The following is a 20,764-nucleotide window of genomic DNA, read 5'->3' as shown; positions in this document are numbered from 1 at the left end:
ACTAGGGAGAAAGGGGATTTTTTTTTTTTTGGAAGTAACGGGAAAATGAAGGTTCTTGGCCTGAGATTCTGAGACCTACTGATGGTAGCAGATCAGTCACATTTGCTCTAATTGCGATTGTTCCTTGGTAGAGATGGTCTCTAAGATGGTTTCTTAGTTGTGTTGAAGTTTCCAGGAGTTGAAGAAAATGCATTTTTGAAAAAAACACATAAGCTGCCTAAAGTTTTTGAAATGCCTTTTCAGTGAAACCTCATCACATGGTTTGGGTGTTTCATCACAGAAGCCAGTGATGATGTTCCATCTACTCAGCCAGGCTGAATATCTTTTCTTTCTCAGCCTTCCTCTGGTCCAGCAGCGGTCCCCTTTTAAGGCAGAGCCTGGGGACCTCCATGGGCAACTGGCCTCCCAGTACGGCTCACTCTGCCTGATTTGTTTTACAGTGTATCTTACTGAATGCCTTGCTGATCAGCAAGTTGCCGTTTTTAATGAAACTTCTCAAATAAAGCCCTCCTGCCCCCTGCAGTCACACCTTCACTGACATCTTCATATTTTGTCGTTTGTTTTCTCTTCTCTATGCAAAACTGAAGTCAGAGGAAGTGCAGTCTGTGGCGAGGATAGGGGAGAGCTCTCAGACACATACCCCTTCCCTCATCAAGGGTCAAAGCATTGAAATGTCCTGATTAGTGATATTTTTAAAGGCCCTAATTATAGACTTAAGACAGAGGCCTTAGTGGGGCTTTAGAGAGTTTGTGAGGCTTAATCTAGGAGCTGAAACAGGCTGTGTTTTTTTTTTATTATTTTTACATCAATAAAAATACAGTTGGCAGTCATCAGCGGCCACAGCTCACATAAATCTTGAACTTTTGACTTAATTACCATGGGAGAGTTCAAAGGGCAGCATGGAGTGGTTGAAAGAGCACTGCTCAGGGAGTTGGAGACTTGGATCTAGCCTCGGCCCAGCCTCTGGCCGTGTGACCTTGATCAAATCACTTAACCTTTCGGAATGACATTGATCAGACCAGCCGTTGGGCCAGATGGTCAGTGAGGTCTCTTTTGGTACGGTGGTAATATGAGTTCATGTTTTTCCTTTAAACCCCCAGGCTGTATTCTCTCTATTTGGTTTGAGAAAGAGAGAGAACACCATAAACCTTAGATGTTAGAGTGGAGATACATGAGTTTTTGTGGGAGCAGGCTCAGCAGTCCATGTTTTTTCCTTAGGTTTAAGTCACAGGGTCAAAACAAAGCCTCTGATCCCACCATTTGCTGACAGATTCAGTATCTGTGTAGGATATAGACGGATACCTGAAAAGAATGTTAGAACCGGGAAGGGCCTTATCAGAACTTTCAGTTCAACGCCCTCATTTTATAGCTCAAGCTTTGAACAGTTGTCCATCTGGTGTCCATCCATCCATTTATCCATCCATCCATTCAGTAAACACTGGAGTGTCTGTTCCATCGTCTGAAGATGACTTAAGCTGTAACCTCCAGGTGATCCACTCTTGCTGGTCAGCAGACATTGAAAGGGATATATTTCAGTATAGAAATGCCCTGGGCATGGAAACATGCACATAACTGAGACAATGGGGGCCCAGAGCAGGAGGAGGGCGTCTTTACTGGTGGGATGAAGGGGGTTAAGAAAGGCTGTGTGGAGGGAACTTTGAGGGACATTTCTGTGGGGTTATGAGTCTGCTTCACCAGACACATGTGAAGAGGCTTCTCTGTGTTAAAGTTGTACTTCCTTGGCATCGTTACTAACATACAATATCTGTTTCAGTGTAGAAGATGATAATGAGTAGTATGCCTTGAGGATGAGATTGTACTTATTTATTTTGGCTGGGTCTGACTGTCCCTTTAAGTTGATCATCATTAGTTTTTAATGACTAAAAGAATGTCATACTTTTGCTACATACTACATCAGAAGATTTGAGCGTGTCAGAGCAGAAAGGGCCATACCTATGTCTAGGTCAACTTCTTTACTTCTGATTTAGGTATGATCCATGTTTATGTCATCAGGGGTTTGTACCACAATTCCTTCTCCACTAAATAGATCGCTAAGATTATTCCAGGGAAGGTTTACAAAGTGGAGACCATACACTTCTTTCAGGCAACATGTTGTGGCCTTGGCCATCGATACTGAGTGCCCACCGAGTGCTAGAGCTGTCTCTGCCTTTGTAGATCATTAATTCGTTAATGAATTCCTCCCGCGAATGGAAGTTGTTCATGCTGTTCACCGCCTTGGATGGAAGAAGGCCTCCTTAGGGAGAGGAGGTTTTTCATGGGCCGGTCCCTGTTTCTCTCCAGCTGCGTTGTAGTTTATGGAGTGGGGGCCCTGGCATGTCCACGTGTCCGACACTGCACACACAGTGGGAAACACTGAAGACAGGAAGAGTTTGCAGAGGACACTGATGCTGGAAGCACAGCAGAGCTATTCCTGTAATTATTTTTCTAGACCTTCCAGATTCTTCAAGTTTTGCAAAGCTAGTTTGTTTCAGAAAGAGCCGTTGTAAAACACTAAAATAGCCCCTCCCCTCCAGCATCACACCCTTAATAAAATCTGTGAGCTGGACACCTTGAAGGAAGGCCTCTTCACAAAAGCACATCATGCCTGTGTGATGTTATCACCCAGAGTGGGGTTGGATGGGGGTTGGTGGTGACCCATTGCTGCTACTCAGGGAACCTCGAAACCTTGGCTGTTTCTGTTGAGTCAAGTTTTACAGTTCCTCAGGGAGAGCAGATGTCGTGAATTCAGGTTTCCAGTGGTGGTCATGTAGGCGGTTGGCTTCTACTTTGTTGATTAGATTTCATGGTGCCCCACTCACCTGTGATCTCTGAGCCTTTAGAAGAGAAACACGGCCATGTCTGTTTTGCACGAGCAGGTTTTATAGGTGCAGTTTTGATGATTGAAATTTCACCCCAGGAAAGTGGCTACCTGCCAGAAGTTCCAGCAAAATTCTTTCACTCTTGTCCTTAAATCATTACTCCGGCGCCAAGTGGAAGGTGCTCACTGCCAATGTACTGTTGCCACAGGCTACAACCATAGGTGCCCATGTGGTGTGGGTGATCCCCGCCCCGGGCAGGTTGCAGACTCACCCACAGCTTAGCCCTGTGAGAGAGGAACAGAGCAATTTTCCTAGTGCCTAAAGCTCAGTCTGCTTTTTAACCCAGGGAACAGGGAAACCGTGCCTAATGGTACACAGCACGTATCTGTTGATTTCTTTTATATAAAAAAAAGAAAAGACATTCCATAGGATCAGGGCAGCTGTAATTGATGGTATCTGAAAGAGTGACTCCATTAATATTTAGCTAATTCATATGAATAGGCTATTGTGTTTACTTAAACAGATGACACGAATGCAGACACCTGACAGCAGGAGGTATGCCTTTCATTTAGGTCAGCTTTGTAAAAGTCTTTGTGTGGCGACAAAGCTCATTATTTATTTTGTGCTCTTAACGCTTTCTTTTTCAGTGGCTGTGGATGGACTTTGCCAAGTAGAAGCTTTTCCAATGAAAGATGATTGAAATTGTTTCGGGATACGCCAGGCCCTGGGAGACCTGTGATAAATAGAAATTGAGTACTCCCTGGGGACCCCCTAAAAAGACTCGGTGTGTGTATGGGCGTTTGACACCCCAGGTCAAGTGGCTACCAAGTTGCCTGCTCATTACAGACACAACTGGATGCAGAGGCGAGAACGCGGCTCTGGTCCTTCTGCCCGGGTTCCCCACCCACCCTCCCCTGGGCGTTCTCTCTCTGAACACAGACTGACCAGTTCTGCCTCACTTAGCTGTGCCTTAGCATCATGTCCATACCAGCCATACCTCCCCACGCCGCCACCCTCCACCTTGACACTTAGATAAGCAGATGGATAAAGAAGACACAGCACATTAAGAAACCCTCACTCCACCTTTTATAGCAGGTTTCAAGAGCAAGGTTGAGGCAAAGAGGGGTGGGTGTTCTGAATGCAGTTGTTCCACTTCCTCTTTCTACCACGACAGCCTGGCTGTTAAGTGAAGGGCACTGGTGCCCTGCCAGGAATGTGCTGCGCCATCCACAGAATAGGAGAGGAAATTTCTAAATCATACTGGAGACAAAGCCCCTTCCCCCCAACACTGCCTCTGGTTTGTGGGGGGTGTGAATTGTTGCTCAGTCTAACCCTTGTAAGCAGTTATGGATAAGTCTTCTAGAATTTCAGTGTTCTAGAATGTTCTTGGGTGTTCCAGGCCCTGTTGATGGACGCTTTAGGCAGAGGGATATGGGGATTTTGGTTACATGTTTGCTGGGACAGAAACATGCGTGTGAAGAGTTAATTGCCATACAGGATGTTGTCAGTGGAAATCCTGAGCAGTGATAAAGGAGGCAGCGTGCCTCCAGTTGAGGCTGTCTGTCTCGGATGCTGGTCCTGCGTGTCAGAGAGGTTAAAGGTATGGATTCCAGTGCTATGAGAGTAGGTCGGGGAGGCAGACAGTGGGCCCTAGAATCAAACTGCCTTGGCTCAAATCCTGGTTGCACCTCTTCCTAGCTCTGTGGCTTCGGGCAGGTTACTGCTCCGTGACTCAGTTTCCCCATCTGTAAACAGGGGTTATAATTGAATTGTTGTCAGGATTAATAAATTAAATGTGTGAGAACTTTTGGGCCCATGTCTGCAAATAAAAGGGCTACCTAGCTGGCTCAGTGGTAAAGAATCTGCCTGCCAATGCAGGAGACACAAGAAACTCAGGTTTGATTCCTTGGTTGGGAAGATCCCCTGGAGAAGGAAATGGAAACCCACTCCAGTATTCTTGCCTGGAAAATCCCATGGACAGAGGAGCCTGGCGGGCTACAGTCCATGGGGTCTCAAAGAATCAAGACATGACTGAACATGCACAGGTTGAGATGCTAAGCTATACTATTGATCACCCGTTAAAGCGCCAGCGGATGAGTTGATGTGGCTTTTGAACACAATTTGTTTATTTGTACGTGTGATCATTTCACAGGTGCGGCGATCTAAAATGATTTATTTTTGGGGGTGGGGGGAGCTCAGCTGTTCTTACTGTATGTATTGTCGCTTTGTGTCTAAAGTAGCATTTTAAAACATTCATGAATTTACATTCTGGCAGCAAGTACAAGGGAAAGAAAAGTTCCCTGTTAATAAACTCTAGGCAGCCCATCTCCAGGGACCTTCTGGGAGGCCAGCTGGATCAGACTTCAGAAAATGTTTCTCTAATGTATTGATAAATATTACCCCAAAGTTTTGGAAGTGTCGGATCGTTCACATACAAACCTGTTAGGGGTTTATTGATGGAGATGCAGCTGTCCATCTATGTACATTATAATGTCGTTTTCCAAAACAGGAGCACCATACTGGACCAACACAGAAAAGATGGAAAAACGGCTGCACGCGGTCCCAGCAGCCAACACTGTCAAGTTCCGCTGTCCAGCTGGGGGGAATCCAACACCAACCATGAGGTGGCTGAAAAACGGGAAGGAATTTAAGCAGGAGCATCGCATTGGAGGCTATAAGGTAGAATGAAGCTTGTAAAATACTTACATGTTTAAAAATACTTAATACTATTACTTAAATTTTTTTTTCTTCATTTTTTAAGTAGTCCGAAGTTAGCAGGAAATAATAGAAGGAATATTCTCTTTTTAAAAAAGTCAGTAATTATCATAATTGATCGTTACCACGTTTGATATTTTAAAAAAGTTGCCTCGGACTTGCATGTGATTTTAAATCATAATCCCCGTTTGTGTTGTTCTTTATATGAAGAGAGTTTAATAAAAGAAGGGTCGAAAGTTGAGAGTCTGTTTTCTATATGTTTTATGGTCTGTAAAACTGGAGCAGAATTTGAGACGTACAGTTGCCCTGTTTGAGCAGGATTGTGTGAATAGTGGATGGACTTGGATGAGAGACTGGGGTATGAAATATTACTTATTAAGAGAGAATGCTTCCAAGATGACAGAGGCAATCTCTCTGTCCTCCATCCTCAAGGATTCTGAAGAGCCCATTACAGGAGGTGGTGAAATTCAGTCTCATCATTCACTGGAGAGGTTGAAATTGACAACGTCTCCCCCAAGATGCCCCTTCAGGCCTCTGTTCATCCATTCAGCAGACATGGATCCAGTGCCCTCTGTGGCAGGCACCGTCCTAGGCTCTGGGCAAAACACAGCCTTTAGCTCATCAGGGTTCCTTGTCCAGCAGGAAGGCAGATAAAGATCCGGCCATCAGGACACCCACCCATACGGGTGAGATTAGAGGAGTGTACTCTCCGGTGGATGTTCAGTGACGTTGGCTCCTTGAGACACTAACATAAAGGAGATCAGAAAAGGATTCTGGGCCAAGCTGGAAGGAAGATTGTCTCAGAAAGAGTCGGATCTCCAGATCAGTTAGCCTGGAAAGGGAGAGCTTTGTCAATTTAGTATGTGAGGAAGACTTAAGGAACTTGACTGTGAAATTCTTTAGTGCATTTGGAACATGAGTGGGTGTATCAGTAACCCATTGCTGCGTAACAAATTACCCCGAGACCTGGTAGCTTTAACAACATTTATCCACTCACAGCTTCCATGGGCCGGGTATCCAGGTGTGGCTTTGCTGGCCTTCTGTCTCAAGGCTTCTTGCTGCTGCTGCTGCTGCCAAGTCGCGTCAGTCGTGTCCGACTCTGTGCAACCCCATAGACGGAAGCCCACCAGGCTCCTCTGTCCCTGGGATTCTCCAGGCAAGAACACAGGGACTGTAATTACGGTTTCAGTTAAGGCTGGGCTCTTATCTGAAGGATCAACAGGGAAGAATCTGCTTCCAGACTCACTCACGTGGTTGTTGTCAGGGTTTAGTTCCTTGCAGGTTGTTGGATTAGGGCCTCACTTCCTCACTGGCCATGGGCTGGAGGCCACCCTTAGTTCTTTGCCATGTGGGCCTCTCTGTAGGGCAGCTCACAGCATGGCAGCTGGCCTCCTGGGGGAGAACAGACAAGACAGAGGAGAGCATGAGGAAGACCAAGGTCAAAGCCTTTGCAAACTAATTGTGGACAAGCCATTCCACCACTGATAGCTGTTTTCTGCATTAAGCAAGTCACCAAGGGAGGTGGTGACTCAGGGCATGAATATCAGGAGACATGAGCATCACGGGACCATTGGAGGAACCTGCGCAGTGGGTAATACAGAGTGTGCACAGACTGACAGGCCAGGTCCTTAAGAATCACGTGGGAGAGGATTCCTTGGTGGCAGCAAGGTGGTACCTAGGGGACCCTCCCTGGTGCCCTTCTCACTGTGTCAACACACCAGCATCACTCTGGATGACGCACAAGTCCCTGTGTCACCACGTCTGTGGTCAGGTAGGGCTTCTCTCCACCCAAGGTGCCCCGGAGCCCTTTCCTGTAATACCATCCCCAGTGACTCATCTTGAAAGGGGTTTAGTGTTTTCATCTCTAAGAGTTTATGGCTTTTAACACTGAAAGAGGACTTTCTAGAAGCCAAAAGCCCAGAGGATAATTCGGAAAGCCTCCGAGTGCATTTCTAAGTGCACGTGTGGGCAGTTCCTGTGTGGAGTGCATCAGCTGGAAGGCGGATGCCTTTGAAGCCGTGGAGTGGACGCACTCCGCTTGTCTTCCACAACTTGCTCTTTGGGGGAAGCCATAGCAGAAGGGCGGTTTGTCTCTTTGTTCCATCCTTAGATGGGAAAAGTGAGGTTGGAGTTGGCTTTTTTTTTAAAAAAGGAATGAACAGACACAGATTTCATTAGGCAGTGCTGGTTGTAAAGAAAGGGTTAAACCACTAAAATTGGGCCCTTGGGCTTGTTCTTGGGCTTCCTGGCTGACACCAGTGGTAAAGACTTCACCTGCAATGCAGGAGACTCGGGTTCAATCCCTGGGTCGGGAAGATCTCCCGGAGGAGGGCCCAGTCTAGTATTCTTGCTTGGGGTATTCCATGGACAAAGGACAGGCTTTGTAACCTGGTGGGCTGCAGTCCATGGGGTCACAAAGCATTAGACAGGACTTAGCGACTGACCACACACACATGCAGGCTTGTTCTTACCACCAGACGTTCTCTGGAAATATAATGGATGCAGTTCCAATTATTATTAAAATTTTTTTTTTCATTCTTTCAAAGCATTTATTGGATTTGTTACCATATCCCTTCTGTTTTATGTTCTGGTTTTTTGACTGCATGGCATGTGGGATCATAGCTCCTGAACCAGGGACTGAACCTTCATCTCCTGCATTGGAAGGCAAGGTCTTAACCACTGGACCACCAGGGAAGTCCCTCAATGATTTATTTAAATATAGCTTAAGTATCAGAAAGGTAGTCAAAATCCTGGTGGTTAGCTCACTTCCTTCCTAGGAGATAAGAGTACAAAGGGTCGATGAGCCTCTGGAAATTCCTGTTCTCAAAATAAATAGGACCAACATCATTATTCTGCCTGAGGAGTGTTTTTGCAAGTCTGAATTAGTGATTATAAACACGCTGGAAGCCTGAGGGTGCCTGATGAGGAAGCGCTGCTTGATTTTCACCGGGTGCTGTTTGGTTTTGATTATTGATGATAACATCCCGCTAAATGAAGAGCTGCTGCTGCTAAGTCGCTTCAGTCATGTCCGACTCTGTGCGACCCCATAGACGGCAGCCCACTAGGCTCCCCCGTCCCTGGGATTCTCCAGGCAAGAACACTGGAGTGGGTTGCCATTTCTTTCTCCAATGCATGAAAGTGAAAAGTGAAAATGAAGTCACTCTGTCGTGCCCAACTCTTAGCAACCCCATGGACTGCAGCCTTCCAGTCTCCTCTGTCCATGGGATTTTCCTTGGAGTGGGGTGCCATTGCCTTCTCCGAAATGAAGAGCAGCTACGTTCTAAAAGCAAAATGAGCAACCTTTAGCCTCTTCTCATAGAGGCAGAGGTGTCCCAAGTATTTTGGTTGTTTGATGTTGGAGTCATTTCTGGAGTGAAAGAGGAGTGGAATTTGAGTGTATGGGGACGAAAGTCTAAAATCTGTTTTGCTTTTCTACAGAAAGGGGGAAAGGCAGAGAGTACCACACCTTTGGGCTTCTCTGGTGGCTCAGTGGTAAAGAATCCATCTGCCAGTGGAGGAGACTCAGGTTTGATCCTGGGGTTGGGAAGATTCCCTGGGGAAGGAAATGGCAACCTGCTCCAGTGTTCTTGCCTGGGAAATCCCATGGACAGAGGAACCTGGTGGGCTACAGTCATTGGGGTCACAAAAGAGTCAGACAAGACTTAGTGATTAAAACACCACCACCACCACCTTTGGAACATGGGGTGCTGGCTGGCTCTGATGAGGGTGTATCTCTTACCTGGATGGGTTTTCTCTTTGGAGAAAGGGGCTGGGACAGTGGCTTTGACTGGCCTTGGAGATTGCCGCATTATTGCAAGGGTAGTCAGCCTGGATTCCCTAAGGGATTTTCACAACAGTTATGGAATTGGTCATTCATTCTAGAAAATACTGGGCACTCCTAGAAATTCTATTGAGCTTCATGGGCTTCTGGGACTTGAAAAGACAGAGCTCTCTCATCTCCTGGGAAAATGTAGTTCCCTAAAGTCTAAGCCTTGCTAATGCTATATTAGACCCATCCCAGGTCTTTGGGCCTCCAGATTGTGAAGTCACTAAAGGTTACAGAGCTGACCTTCCCCTGAGGGCCACTCCCACTGGTCTGAGCTCCAGACCCATGGGGCTGAACAGGGCAGAGTGGGGAGCAGGGTCATGATGGTGGTCTTTCCCTCTGATGTTCTTTTTGTTGCCTACATACACTTGGAAAGAACTGTGCCTCTGGGATTCCCTGGCAGTCCATTGGTTAAGATTTCACCTTCCACTGCAGAGGGTGTGGGTTTGAACCCCAGTTGGGAAGCTAAGATCTCGCATACCTGGTCTAAATGACCTCTCCTCTCATTCCCACCCATTAGCTCTTTTATTTAATGAAGAAACAAAGTATCAACTTTTCCAAGATGTCTTTTTCTAGAAAGCAACTTGAAATTTTCTGCAAATGCAATTGTGTTATTTCTGCGATTTTTTTTTTTCCCTCCTTCATAAATCTCATTCCATAAACCACAGCTGTGCTCCTGTGGCTAACCTGTCTGTCTAGCTCTTCCCACCTGTTGATGGGTCAGGTGCTTTGGCCCTGATCTACTGCGTTAAGCCTATGTGTCCACTGAAGGGAAAAGGAACACAAAAAACCAAAGCAAAGTCGGAGAAAATTATGAAACAGGACAGAAAGCTCATTTTAATTAAAATGGCCCGTGAAACTCCTGGTATTCTGTGTTTCAGTCTTATTATCAAAGAACTCACGCTGAGCCATTCTTAGGTGATTAAGAGTCAAATTATTGTTTTTCTTAGTATGTGGGCAAAGGCTGGTTGGATGTTATTAATTTATTTATAATGACAAAGCATACTTGAAGCAAAACCACATCTCCCTGATTGTGCTGATGCCTGGGCTTTTTTTAACATCAGCTGAAAAGTTGGCTAAGCTCTGTACTTCACGTCATCTGTCCTTAAGATGGGAAGTTGGGATAGAAAATCTCCCGTGTTGGATCCTTTCCAGCCCTAAAACTTGTGATTTAGTAGCATAGCCATGATGTAGCATCAGGCATTTTTCATGTTAAATAACTGCACAAATTTTTTATAAGGAGATGGCTTTTTAAAAAATATGTAATTAATTAATTTGGCTGAGCTGGATCTTTGTTGCGGCACTTGGGATCTTTGTTGCGGCTTGTGAGATGTAGTTCCCCTGACTAGATATCGAATACCTGACCCCCTGCCTTGGGAGCGTGGAGTCTTAGCCACTGGACCACCAGGGAAGTCCCAAGAGATTGCCTTTAAGGCCAGATATTTAGTAGGGCTCTGGACAGTTGTCACAGTTAAACATAGGAAAATGAGAAGATGGCTGAGATAATAGGCCATCTCCATTCCTAATTCATTCCTAGGTAATGATTTAGGCATAGAGGAGAAAAACGTTCTCAAAAACCATCTTTTGAGTCACCAACTGCATAAAACCCATGGAGAGACCATGGGATAAATCTCTCCCTCAACATGACCATGGAATTGGCACAAGAGTCCATGACATTCAAGAGGTTAGAATTTCCACAGAACCACTTGGCAGAGAGAAGCATTGTACAGCATAGACTATTAGTTTCCAAGTATATTTCAGGTCCAAGAAAAGACAACTTTAAAAAAAAATCATTTTCTTATGATCATAACTGAACTGGTTGTTTCGATGGGTAGATTAGATTTACATTTTCTAGGTTATTAAATGTTATGCTTAACCCCAAAGTATGTTTATTTGGAAAAGTCACGACTAATGTGACTTTGTAATATATTTATATACTTTGCTGAGGTTTTTTTTTCAACTAAGATGTTTCTGCTTTCATCTCAGATCAGGCTGTCTGTGATGAGAAGCAGGTGTAGTTGGTATCTGCTGGCATGTGTGGTCTGTTCACTTGTGTCTCGACTGTTCTGGATGCCCCTTGTGTGCATCACTCTCTGGCCCAAAGAGGTGAGCTGTTCAGCCCCTTTTACAGATGAGGCTTGTCACATGGCTCCTCGGTGGCAGAGCTGCCATTTGGATCCGGGCAATTTTTGCTCCAAAGTTCATGCTCTTATTAAACTGCTTTTTTCAAACATGGTTCCATGTCTTGTTAAAAAAAATGAAATAAAAACCACTGTTATGATAAATGAAAAACAGAGATGGTAATAACTTCCCCGGAGCACATAAATACCAGATGAATCAAAGCGTACTGTTGAGAGCAAAGCCATGGGTCGGGGGTGCTTAGGGGATGATATGATGCTGTTCTTCCAGTTTCCATGACCTGGGAGGTGTTTTTTTTTTTTTTTGGTGTGTGTGTGGTAAAAGCGTGGCATAAAATTTGTCATTTCTTTTCCAAAACTTTTTCATCCCCTAGAATAGAAACTCTGTATCCATTAAGTATTAATTCCCTGTTCCTCCTTTCCCCAGGCCCTGGTAACTTCTCACCTACTTTCTATTTCTGAATTCGCCTGTCTAGGTATCTCATATGAGTGGAATCATAGGAAATTTGTCCTTTCGTGTCTGGTTTATTTCACTTTTGTGTTCAGGGTTCATCCATGTTGTAGCGTGAATCATGACTTCATTCTTTTATAAGGACAGCTGGATAATACTCCATTATATGGATAAGACCACGTTTTGTTTATTCGTTCATCTGTTAATGGCACTTGGGTTGTCTCCACCTTTTGGCTATTGCTGCTGCTGCTGCTGCTGTGAACATCAGGGTACTAGTGTCTGTTTGAGCCCTTGCTTTGAATTCCTTTGGGTGCATACCTGGGAATGGAATTGCTGGATCATATGGTGATTCTGTGTTTAGCTTTTCAAGGAGGGCCTTGAAATTTTTAAAGAGTTAAGTTCAAAAGGCAGTGGATACCCCACTGGCAGTCTGTCCTCAGAGCACCTTTCTGGGCATTTTTAGGGAATAGACATCTAAGAGAACAGGCTTGCATTTTATATTCCCTTCCTGTCTCCTCCAAAGAGATCCATTGCTTACTGAGTAGAGGGAAGAGTTTCTGCCACAGGTTCCAGAAGATCAGCGCCCGCCCAGCCTGTTCTCTGGACACCACCTGAAAAGCAAACTTGGTGTTTAAGCATTAAACAGGTGTTGGCTCTCACGTCTGCCCAGTGATAGGCAGCAGTACGTGCCCCAGCGCTTGGCACAGGTAAGCTCAGTTCATATATACACATCCCAGAGAGATGATTTGAAATACCCCAGGAACCAGCTGAAAATGGGAGTCTGGCAGGGGATAGTAAGATTTTGTGCGTCCTAATGACAGCTGGTCTGTGTTGAATTACAGTTCATGGGGCACCTTATGACGGCCAGAGTTAAAAGGGAGGGCTGTCCTTCTCTATAATCTGAACCCGTTTGAACCCTGATGCTGGTGGAAGGAAGTTGTGAGAATATTTATCGTCATATGGACACTGCATTCCTCAACTTGGCACAGAGTTCAACTTTCCGTCCAGCTTCTGGGTGTTTATTCTGCTTGTTATTGAACACCTGGGTATTTAGAAATGTCCAGAGTTTTTTGCAATGTGGAAGGCAAACATCCAGGTGACAGCTGGATCTTTGACCTTTCACCCAGGTGTTTTGGTGTCCTCCCAACTCAATGGACATTCCCGGTTGTCAGCTGCAGGCTAGGGGTTTAACAGGCAACTCAGAGGCTTTAGGTAACAGAGGAATTTCGAAAAGGAAAAAAAAACCTGCCTGGGCCACCTTTTGTCTTTGCGATGACAGGGTATGGAATGTTTGTGGGTCTAGTTTTTGGATGGCGAGTCAGAGAGTGTAGGCTGTTAGCTAAGTCGACTTGGTTCTAGTATTGAAATGTTATTTTTAAAAGTCTTTAGTGAACATTAACTCTGAAACCCCATGCTCTCTCCTTTTGTTCCTTGGCAGATGAAAAATACTGATGAATTCCACAAAGATTTAGCCACAGGCAGGAATGAAAAGAAGGAATTGTGCATGTACTGGTTGATGCAGGATTTCGATTCTCCCGGGCTCTTGAGGTCGGTCTGCGAGAGAGCCACTTGTGCAGTGGATCTGCCGCAGGGCAACTCCTCGCCTAGAGTTTTCGTTCACATTTTCTGTTGTGTGCATGGGGGATTTATGTTTAAATTTAAAAAGTGAGAATGAGAAAAGTGTAAACACTTTTAATCCCATTGCTTTAATTATATATATATTACTAACAATTGAGTATATTTTCTTTCTTATTTTACCTTGTATATAAGTCATGCTTACAGATTCAGGCCTATATGCACCTAGAAGGGTGTCTGTGGTGTGTGTGTGTGTCTGTATTTTTTACAAAAGGGAGTCATAAATAGACATTTGCATTCAGCCTGCTGCTGCTGCTAAGTCACTTCAGTCGTGTCTGACTCTGTGTGACCCCATAGACGGCAGCCCACTAGGCTCCCCTGTCCCTGGGATTCTCCAGGCAAGAACACTGGAGTGGGTTGCCATTTCCTTCTCCAATGCATAAAGTGAAAAGTAAACGTGAAATCGCTCAGTCGTGCCCGACTCTCAGCGACCCCATGGACTGCAGCCTACCAGTCTTCTCCGTCCATGGGATTTTCCAGGCAAGAGCACTGGAGTGGGGTGCCATTGCTACTTGTTTTCATTCATCAATAACTATTAATGATATTTTACCAGCACTGGACAAAAGAAGGCTTCATATTTTTTAGTGGCTGTATGCTAGTCTTCTGGAATAAACTACTCATTATGAATGAGTCTGCTCCTTGTGGGTTCCAAGTTTTTTTTCTGTTACAAGCTGTGCTTGAAGCAATGATTTTGTCATGTGCTTTGAAGTAATTCTGCTGTTTTTTGTGTAGACAAGGTTTCTAGAAGTGGAATTAAGTAGGGTCCCCCCAAAAAATGTCTGTTTTAATGGGTGTGAGTAAATTATTTTACAGAAATATTTTTCTCAACTTTCATTCCTGTTATGAGTCAGTTTCCCTCCACCCTCACCAAGTGCTCAATGACACTGATCTTTCTAATTTTTGTTAATCAACTGGTGAGTAACCGTGTCTCATTATTGTTTTAATTTGCATTTCCCTGCTCCTTAATGAGGTTAACATCTTTTCATATGTTTATTAGATGTTCACATTCCTCTTCTGGGAATGCAAAGATGGTTTATGTGCATATGACCTAATTGGCAGAAACGCTGGAGCATTCAAAACCTGGGGAATTGAGAAAAACATATTGAAGATAACATCTTATACATTTTTGTAGTTTCTTTAGGTTTACTCAGATTCTTGGTATGGAAATGGTGTGTGTCATGGCCTTCTAGCTAAGATCAAGTTTAATACGGTGGCTTCCCTGTTGGCTCAGTGGTAAAGAATCCGCCTGCCAATGTAGGCGACACAAGAGATGCAGGTTTGATCCCTGGGTTGAGAAGATCCCCTGGTAGCCTGCTCCAGTGCTCTTGCCTGAAAAATTCCTTGGACAGAGAAGCCTGGTGGGTTACTGTCCATGGAGTCGCAAAGAGTCAGACATGACTAAGCGACTGAGGACATTGTTTAAAAAGCACAGAAACCTTTCTGCCTCTTCCCTATTTTTGTACAGTTACTCTGTATAGGCTCTTGGCTTGTCATTAAGCAACTAATAGTTAATGGTAGGATGTCCTCTACAAACGTGTCAAATTGTCTCCCTGTTGGTGGTTTCCAAGGGCATCCATTTGGAAAATGCCATAGCTCATAACATTTGGGACTGGTGGCAAGTCAAGGAATCAAATATTGGAGCCATGGTGTAAGAAAATAAATATTAGCAGCATCGTATGGGGTAATATTGATTGAGTACCAAGGTCTCTGGAAGGGCAGAAACACCCTGTTTGGTAAATGTGTTTCTCATTGTGAAAGCATTTTATAAATGTTAACTTATTAACATTATTGTCGTGCACCTCTAGGAAGTAAATATCCATGGGAGAACATGCCCTTGTAGAGGGATCTTACGTGCACTGCCATAGCCCTGAGGAAAGATTGCGGCTGACCATATGCCCGGGGGTTAAAAAAAAGAAAAAGGCAGTGGCATGCCGAGCTGCATATGCCAAGATTTAACGTCTGGGCCGAGGCAGACCATGCCCTCTCTGCAGAGTCCAGGTTCAGCTCCATTTGGAATCCGCTCTGTGCCAAATCTGGGTCCAGGCACAAGAAAGACATTGACAGTTTGGACGGGGTCCAGAGACAGGCACTAACCATGATTAAGGGCTTAGGCCCATGACATTTGAGCGGGGGCTCAAAGAACTGAATATTTACAGCAGGGCTAAACGCTGGATTACGTGGCTTGGTGACGTCAGGGCCTGAGTTACTCTGCATGTGACCAGTTCCTCAGAGGCCAGGCAAGTCCCATTCCTGATATTCCTGAGAGCTGGGGGTGAGGGAGGGTCTCACTGTGGGCTCGTCTGGCCTAAGTTAAATCAAGCACTTTCCATGCTTAGAGCCTGCAGCCGCAGGGGAGTCCCTGAGGCCCAGGATTTTGGTAGAGAATTCTCCTTGCACTGAAAATTTTAGCATCTACATCTTGTCCTCTTTCTGAGCATCCCTTTAATGCATGCTTCAGAGAAGGTGCTTATCCCTTCTAAGAGGAGGCATAGCCTCTTGTTCTGGGTCTCCCGAAAGCCTGTGGTCCAGCCAAGGGCAGAAAATGCATCTTCTCCCAACACAGAGAATGGACTGTCTCCACTGTGGCTCTGATGCCTGCAAGTTCATTTACTGCCAGACTTCTTGCCTGTGACAGTGAGACCAGCGCCCTATCACCAGCTCTAGGACCTTAGACTCTGAAACAACCTCCATGGTTGTACAGGGGGGGTCGTCTTCAGGCAGTAGCTGAAACAAAGTGACTGCTCAGAGCTCAGTCTTGATGCAGGGCTTGTAGTCTGTTAAGAAGTAGAGTCCAGCGTTCACCCCATGATGCTTCCTAAGACTGTTAGTGATGAATGACCAGCTCGCTTGTTTTTGGACTCAGGATCAGTCACCGCACTCTGCCGTGGTGGCTTGTGCTGCACATGAAGAGAGTTGTACTACAGCGTGTTCGTCTAATCTCTTACCTCTGTTGGCTCTGCTTTTCGAAGTGGACAGCTGCTCTGCCCTCCTGTTATGTATAATGGAGCATTCATGAGATGATTTTCTTTCTTTGCTAATTTAGTTCCTTGAATCACTCATGTGCTTGCAGAGGCTCTGCTGGTATTATCGGTTTTTATGTGATTAAGGCAGAAAACACTTGCTGCGCTCAGGGAATCATTCAGAAGGTCAGTTGGAATTCCTGAAACAATAGTTAACATGAGTAGGCCCTGGCTTTTTATTTTTTTCTTGCCACTTCCCCAGAATGCCTTGTCCAAAATGCCTTTAAAGAATGATATGGATTTGGAGAGAACTATTAAAGCTGTGAGCCTGAATGATGCAATCTGCATTTTGTTCTTAATATGGGGGAAAAAATCATAGTTGCTTGAAAACCCGAGTCTGTTGAAATATTTTAAAAGCAAAGTGGGCACATTAGAATCTAGCCTGTTTGCATGTTGACAGAACTCGGGTAAGAATCGTAGTAACTTATTTTCTCACGTGCTGCTTAACTTTGAAAAGTCTCAAGGATTTTGTAAACAGATGGATACACACCTTAAGTTGCCTAAGGATTCATTGCTCCCATATTTGGAATTCTGAGTATATATCTCAGGGACATGTAGCATCTTATTCAGCCACCCCCAGTGATGGGGCGGGGCGCAGATCTGAGTTTCTAGCTGAAACTTCTTGATGTCCCAATAGCATCTAAGGGCCGCACGGAAAGTGCTGGGAGGTCTTCAAACCAGAAGGCTTCAGGAACAGTAACAGTAGCTACCTTGTGGGTTCCTTGGAGGAGTTAAGGTTAAACTTGCTGAGGTTGAAAGGAGTGCTCAGGGAAATATTGGGTTAGCAATAAAGTTCGTTCGGGTTTTCCCGTAACATCTTTCAGAGTGAACTTTTTGCCCAGTGTAATACCTGGTATCCAGTACATGTTCACATCCCTGGCATTGGCTCTGTGTGGTTCCTTGGTGCCATAAAGTCTAAGGGTTCCCAGTGGATGACCAGTCTGAGGCTCACCTGCCCAGGAACACTGACACTGGGGTTAGTGTTGCGTTCCCTGGCCACTTGGCAGCTTCTGGAGGAACCCTCAAGCCCATGACATGACCGACCTCCTCCACACCCTCTCAAATCTGAACATGTCAATGCCAGCTTGCCAGATGCTCACTGTGATGATAATCATGGTTGTCCTTTGTCACCTGGTCTGAGTCCTTATTATGAGGAAACTTCAGAATTTGGGTGATTCTTCTTTACCTTCCTTGTCTCCCTCACCTTCTTTTCAAATCACGAAAGCACAGCACCTGGTATTCTGTACTAAACTTGTCCAGTAACCGCCTTTCCTCTTTGCAGGTACGAAACCAGCATTGGAGCCTTATTATGGAAAGTGTGGTCCCGTCTGACAAAGGAAATTATACCTGCGTGGTGGAGAACGATTACGGGTCCATCAATCATACGTACCACCTTGACGTTGTTGGTGAGTTTACTTCTCCCTGAGTGCCAGCCATGTGCCATCCTGCTGCAGCTTGGCTTATTTGAAGCTGTGAAAGTGAGCGCTGTTTCTCCCTGTACTTTCAGGAGGGTTGGTTTGTTTTCCTTCTTTCTAAATACAGGCTGTCATTGAGAAGGATGCTCCTGTCGTTTGACATGCGTTCTGTTTCCTGATTAGCTGAGTTACATGCATTTATTGTGGTCCCCTTGGTTCCCAAGCATCCTCTTGTGTGACGTGGATGTGATGCGAAATGTGCTGATGTTCCGGAAGCTGAGATTTCTCTGAAAAAAAAAAAAAAAAAAAGTTAGCATGTGTAGGGAATGGGTCCAGTTAGGCCATGGGGGAACATTGTTTTTGAAAGAAGGTCAACTGTATAATGCTGGCTGAAGAGTAAAGGAAAAGGTATTTTAATGACTGAGCTTATAGCTGGTTGGAGGAAGGTTAATATCAAGGAGCCATTCAGTTCCATCAGAAGAAAGTCGTTAGACACCACAAGTTCAACATCCATTCCTAGAACCTATTTCTTCTGTGAAAAGAGAACTATTTTAATGGGCTGATGGAATACTTTAATGCTTAGAGAATTAAGCTATTTTTAATGAAATATCTTAAGACCACATAGCTTGTTGTCCTGGAAACTCAGATTTCTTCTCAAGTCTGGTCTGTTATGCTGGGTTTTATTGTAACTGATGAAGAAAGGGGGTTTCGCTGTGTTGTTAGAGGATAGATAAACTTACAGCAAGGACGTGTCTTGTTTTGCGATGGTGGGTTGAGGTCTTTTCTTTGTAGAAGCCGTCTTTGCTCATTGCCATCTACCTTGACTCTCAAAGTGGCCAGTTGTCCGTGAGTCCTTGCTGTGGGTTACCTAATCAGTTTGCACATATATGCCAGGTTGCTCCTGCTAAGGTCTCAGGCTCAAAGCTCACCTTGGTTCAGTTTGCCTTGATGTGACCCTCTGTAACCCCACAAACTCATGCCCACCCACTGTGTATCCATAAACAAAGGCCTTCCTCCGTCATTTCCTGGGCATGAGACCCTAGTATTATTTTACATGTGGGCATTTCTTCTCCTTCAATAAAATATAAACTCCTTGAAGAGAGAGACCGCATAGATAAATATATATATATTTTTAATATTTTGGCCATGCTTTATGTATGGCATGTAGGATCTTAGTTCCCTGATCAGGGATTGAACCCACACACCCTGCTTTGGCAGTGTGGAGTGTTAACCACTGGACCACCAGGGAAATTTCCCCCCTACTCCGCCACCCATAGATATTTGAATTGCCCAAAGAGCCATTAAGGAACCTTGCAAAAGTTTGATTAACCAAATTACATAGATTTGGTTACTTGAAGTTTTAGATAAATTGAAAATTAAATAGAAAACCATTTTAATTTTCTAGCAGGTTAAATTAAATTCTTAAGAAACCCTGCTTTAGAAAGTATGATACAGTCTTTTTAAAATTTCCATTTGTGAGTATTCAGTGGAAAAAAAGTAACATTTTATTATTCAGAATCCTTAATGTGAAATTTGAAAGGATTTTGCATAATGTGAATTCTATAGATATTCATAAAAGCCTGAGTTTTATACTCTCTTTTCTTACAAAGATATTTGTGGAATGTTTCTTAGTGGGAATCACCATGTACAGGTATTTCTCCAAAGAAACACAAAGAGAAGTAACACCCAAATACCAGAAAAAAGTAGTTAAGCATTTATCTTGGCACTGATGTACCATAAGTCTGTTGATCAAAGAACATACAACTTGTATTTCACTTTGGGTCTGACTCATCCTGAATTTGACATGCAAGTGTTTCTATTTCAGGAAAGAAAGGTTTGAAGCTGAAAGTTCTAAATACTTAATTTTGAAAATAAGTAATTTATTATGGGAATAAAATCATCGTGCTATAGCAGTCTTTGGGGATCCTGGCTTTGCAGAGGTCTACAAATTGTTCATTAAGATTGGTTGGGGCCATTCCAGGAATTAGGAGTCATATCTCGGCCACTTCAGCCACGGGGCTCTTGCTTATATAGTAGGTTTTAGGTTGAGTTGTTATGTAAAACATTCAAAAGCCCCTCACCCCACCCCCCCTTTCAGCTTTCTGGCAGCTCATCTCTGTGAAGCCCTGAAATCTCTCTTAGCATTTAGGGTTGGATTTGAATTGGGCTGCTGAATAATGGAATTGTGCTGTCTAATGTTAATCCCCTGGCAATCAGTCTTGTTGAAAAGAGCGTATGATTCAGTGGTGTAATGTGGAGAGAGTGTAGAGTGTATGGAGTAATGCAGAGAAAGGCCTGATTATGTCACAAATTTGGGAGCTCGCCCAGCTAAACGTGGGCCAATAATGACACAATGCTGGTTGGGAATATCCATGAAAGCTCAACCCCAATAATTTTCCAAGCCTTGAACCTTCTTTATAAATAGAAGCCAAAAGTCAGTGGAGTCTAAGACATTTTCAGGAAAGATGGAGGTGTGAAATACTCTCATTTTTGCTCAAAAACCCTAGTAATTGCTCTGAGAAGTGGTAATAAAATAAGAATTGAGTCAGCTGAAGGGTCTCAGGCAGTCTTACAGGGCTGGCAGATGAATCGTTCTGAACATCTCGGCAAGTGGAAACAAAAAGGATTCAGGCACAAACACTGAATTTCTGGTGGCCTGCAGGTCCGAGCTTAATATACTGCTGCTTCATAGCAGCCTCTCAGCTACATCTCCGTTTCACAGAAGTTCAGAGACGCTTTCCCAGA

The 20,764-nt window shown here is 44.4% G+C and overlaps 1 protein-coding gene and 1 long non-coding RNA gene across 16 annotated transcripts in view; one reads left to right on the top strand and one right to left on the bottom strand.

Moving 5' to 3' along the window:
* The window catches only part of FGFR2 (fibroblast growth factor receptor 2), a 107,060-nt gene that overhangs the window by 33,774 nt on the left and 52,522 nt on the right, over positions 1 to 20,764 (top strand). For all 15 annotated transcript variants that reach the window (NM_001205310.2, XM_010820098.4, XM_059881748.1 and 12 more), the window contains 2 exons: positions 5,329 to 5,498; positions 17,887 to 18,010. In NM_001205310.2, the coding sequence (NP_001192239.1) occupies positions 5,329 to 5,498; positions 17,887 to 18,010 (294 nt within the window). The remainder of the gene's footprint in view (positions 1 to 5,328; positions 5,499 to 17,886; positions 18,011 to 20,764) is intronic.
* On the bottom strand, positions 5,658 to 10,054 carry LOC132343968 (uncharacterized). The gene is made up of 3 exons (XR_009493013.1): positions 9,274 to 10,054; positions 6,532 to 6,926; positions 5,658 to 6,366 (listed from the first exon to the last, which is right to left on the bottom strand). It is a non-coding gene; the product is annotated as an uncharacterized lncRNA (long non-coding RNA).

The sequence above is a fragment of the Bos taurus genome, chromosome 26, assembly GCF_002263795.3.
Source record: "Bos taurus isolate L1 Dominette 01449 registration number 42190680 breed Hereford chromosome 26, ARS-UCD2.0, whole genome shotgun sequence".
In the NCBI taxonomy this organism is placed as follows: Eukaryota; Metazoa; Chordata; class Mammalia; order Artiodactyla; family Bovidae; genus Bos; species Bos taurus.
Note: the sequence above shows the minus strand (reverse complement) of the source record. Positions and strands in the feature narration are given on the sequence as shown.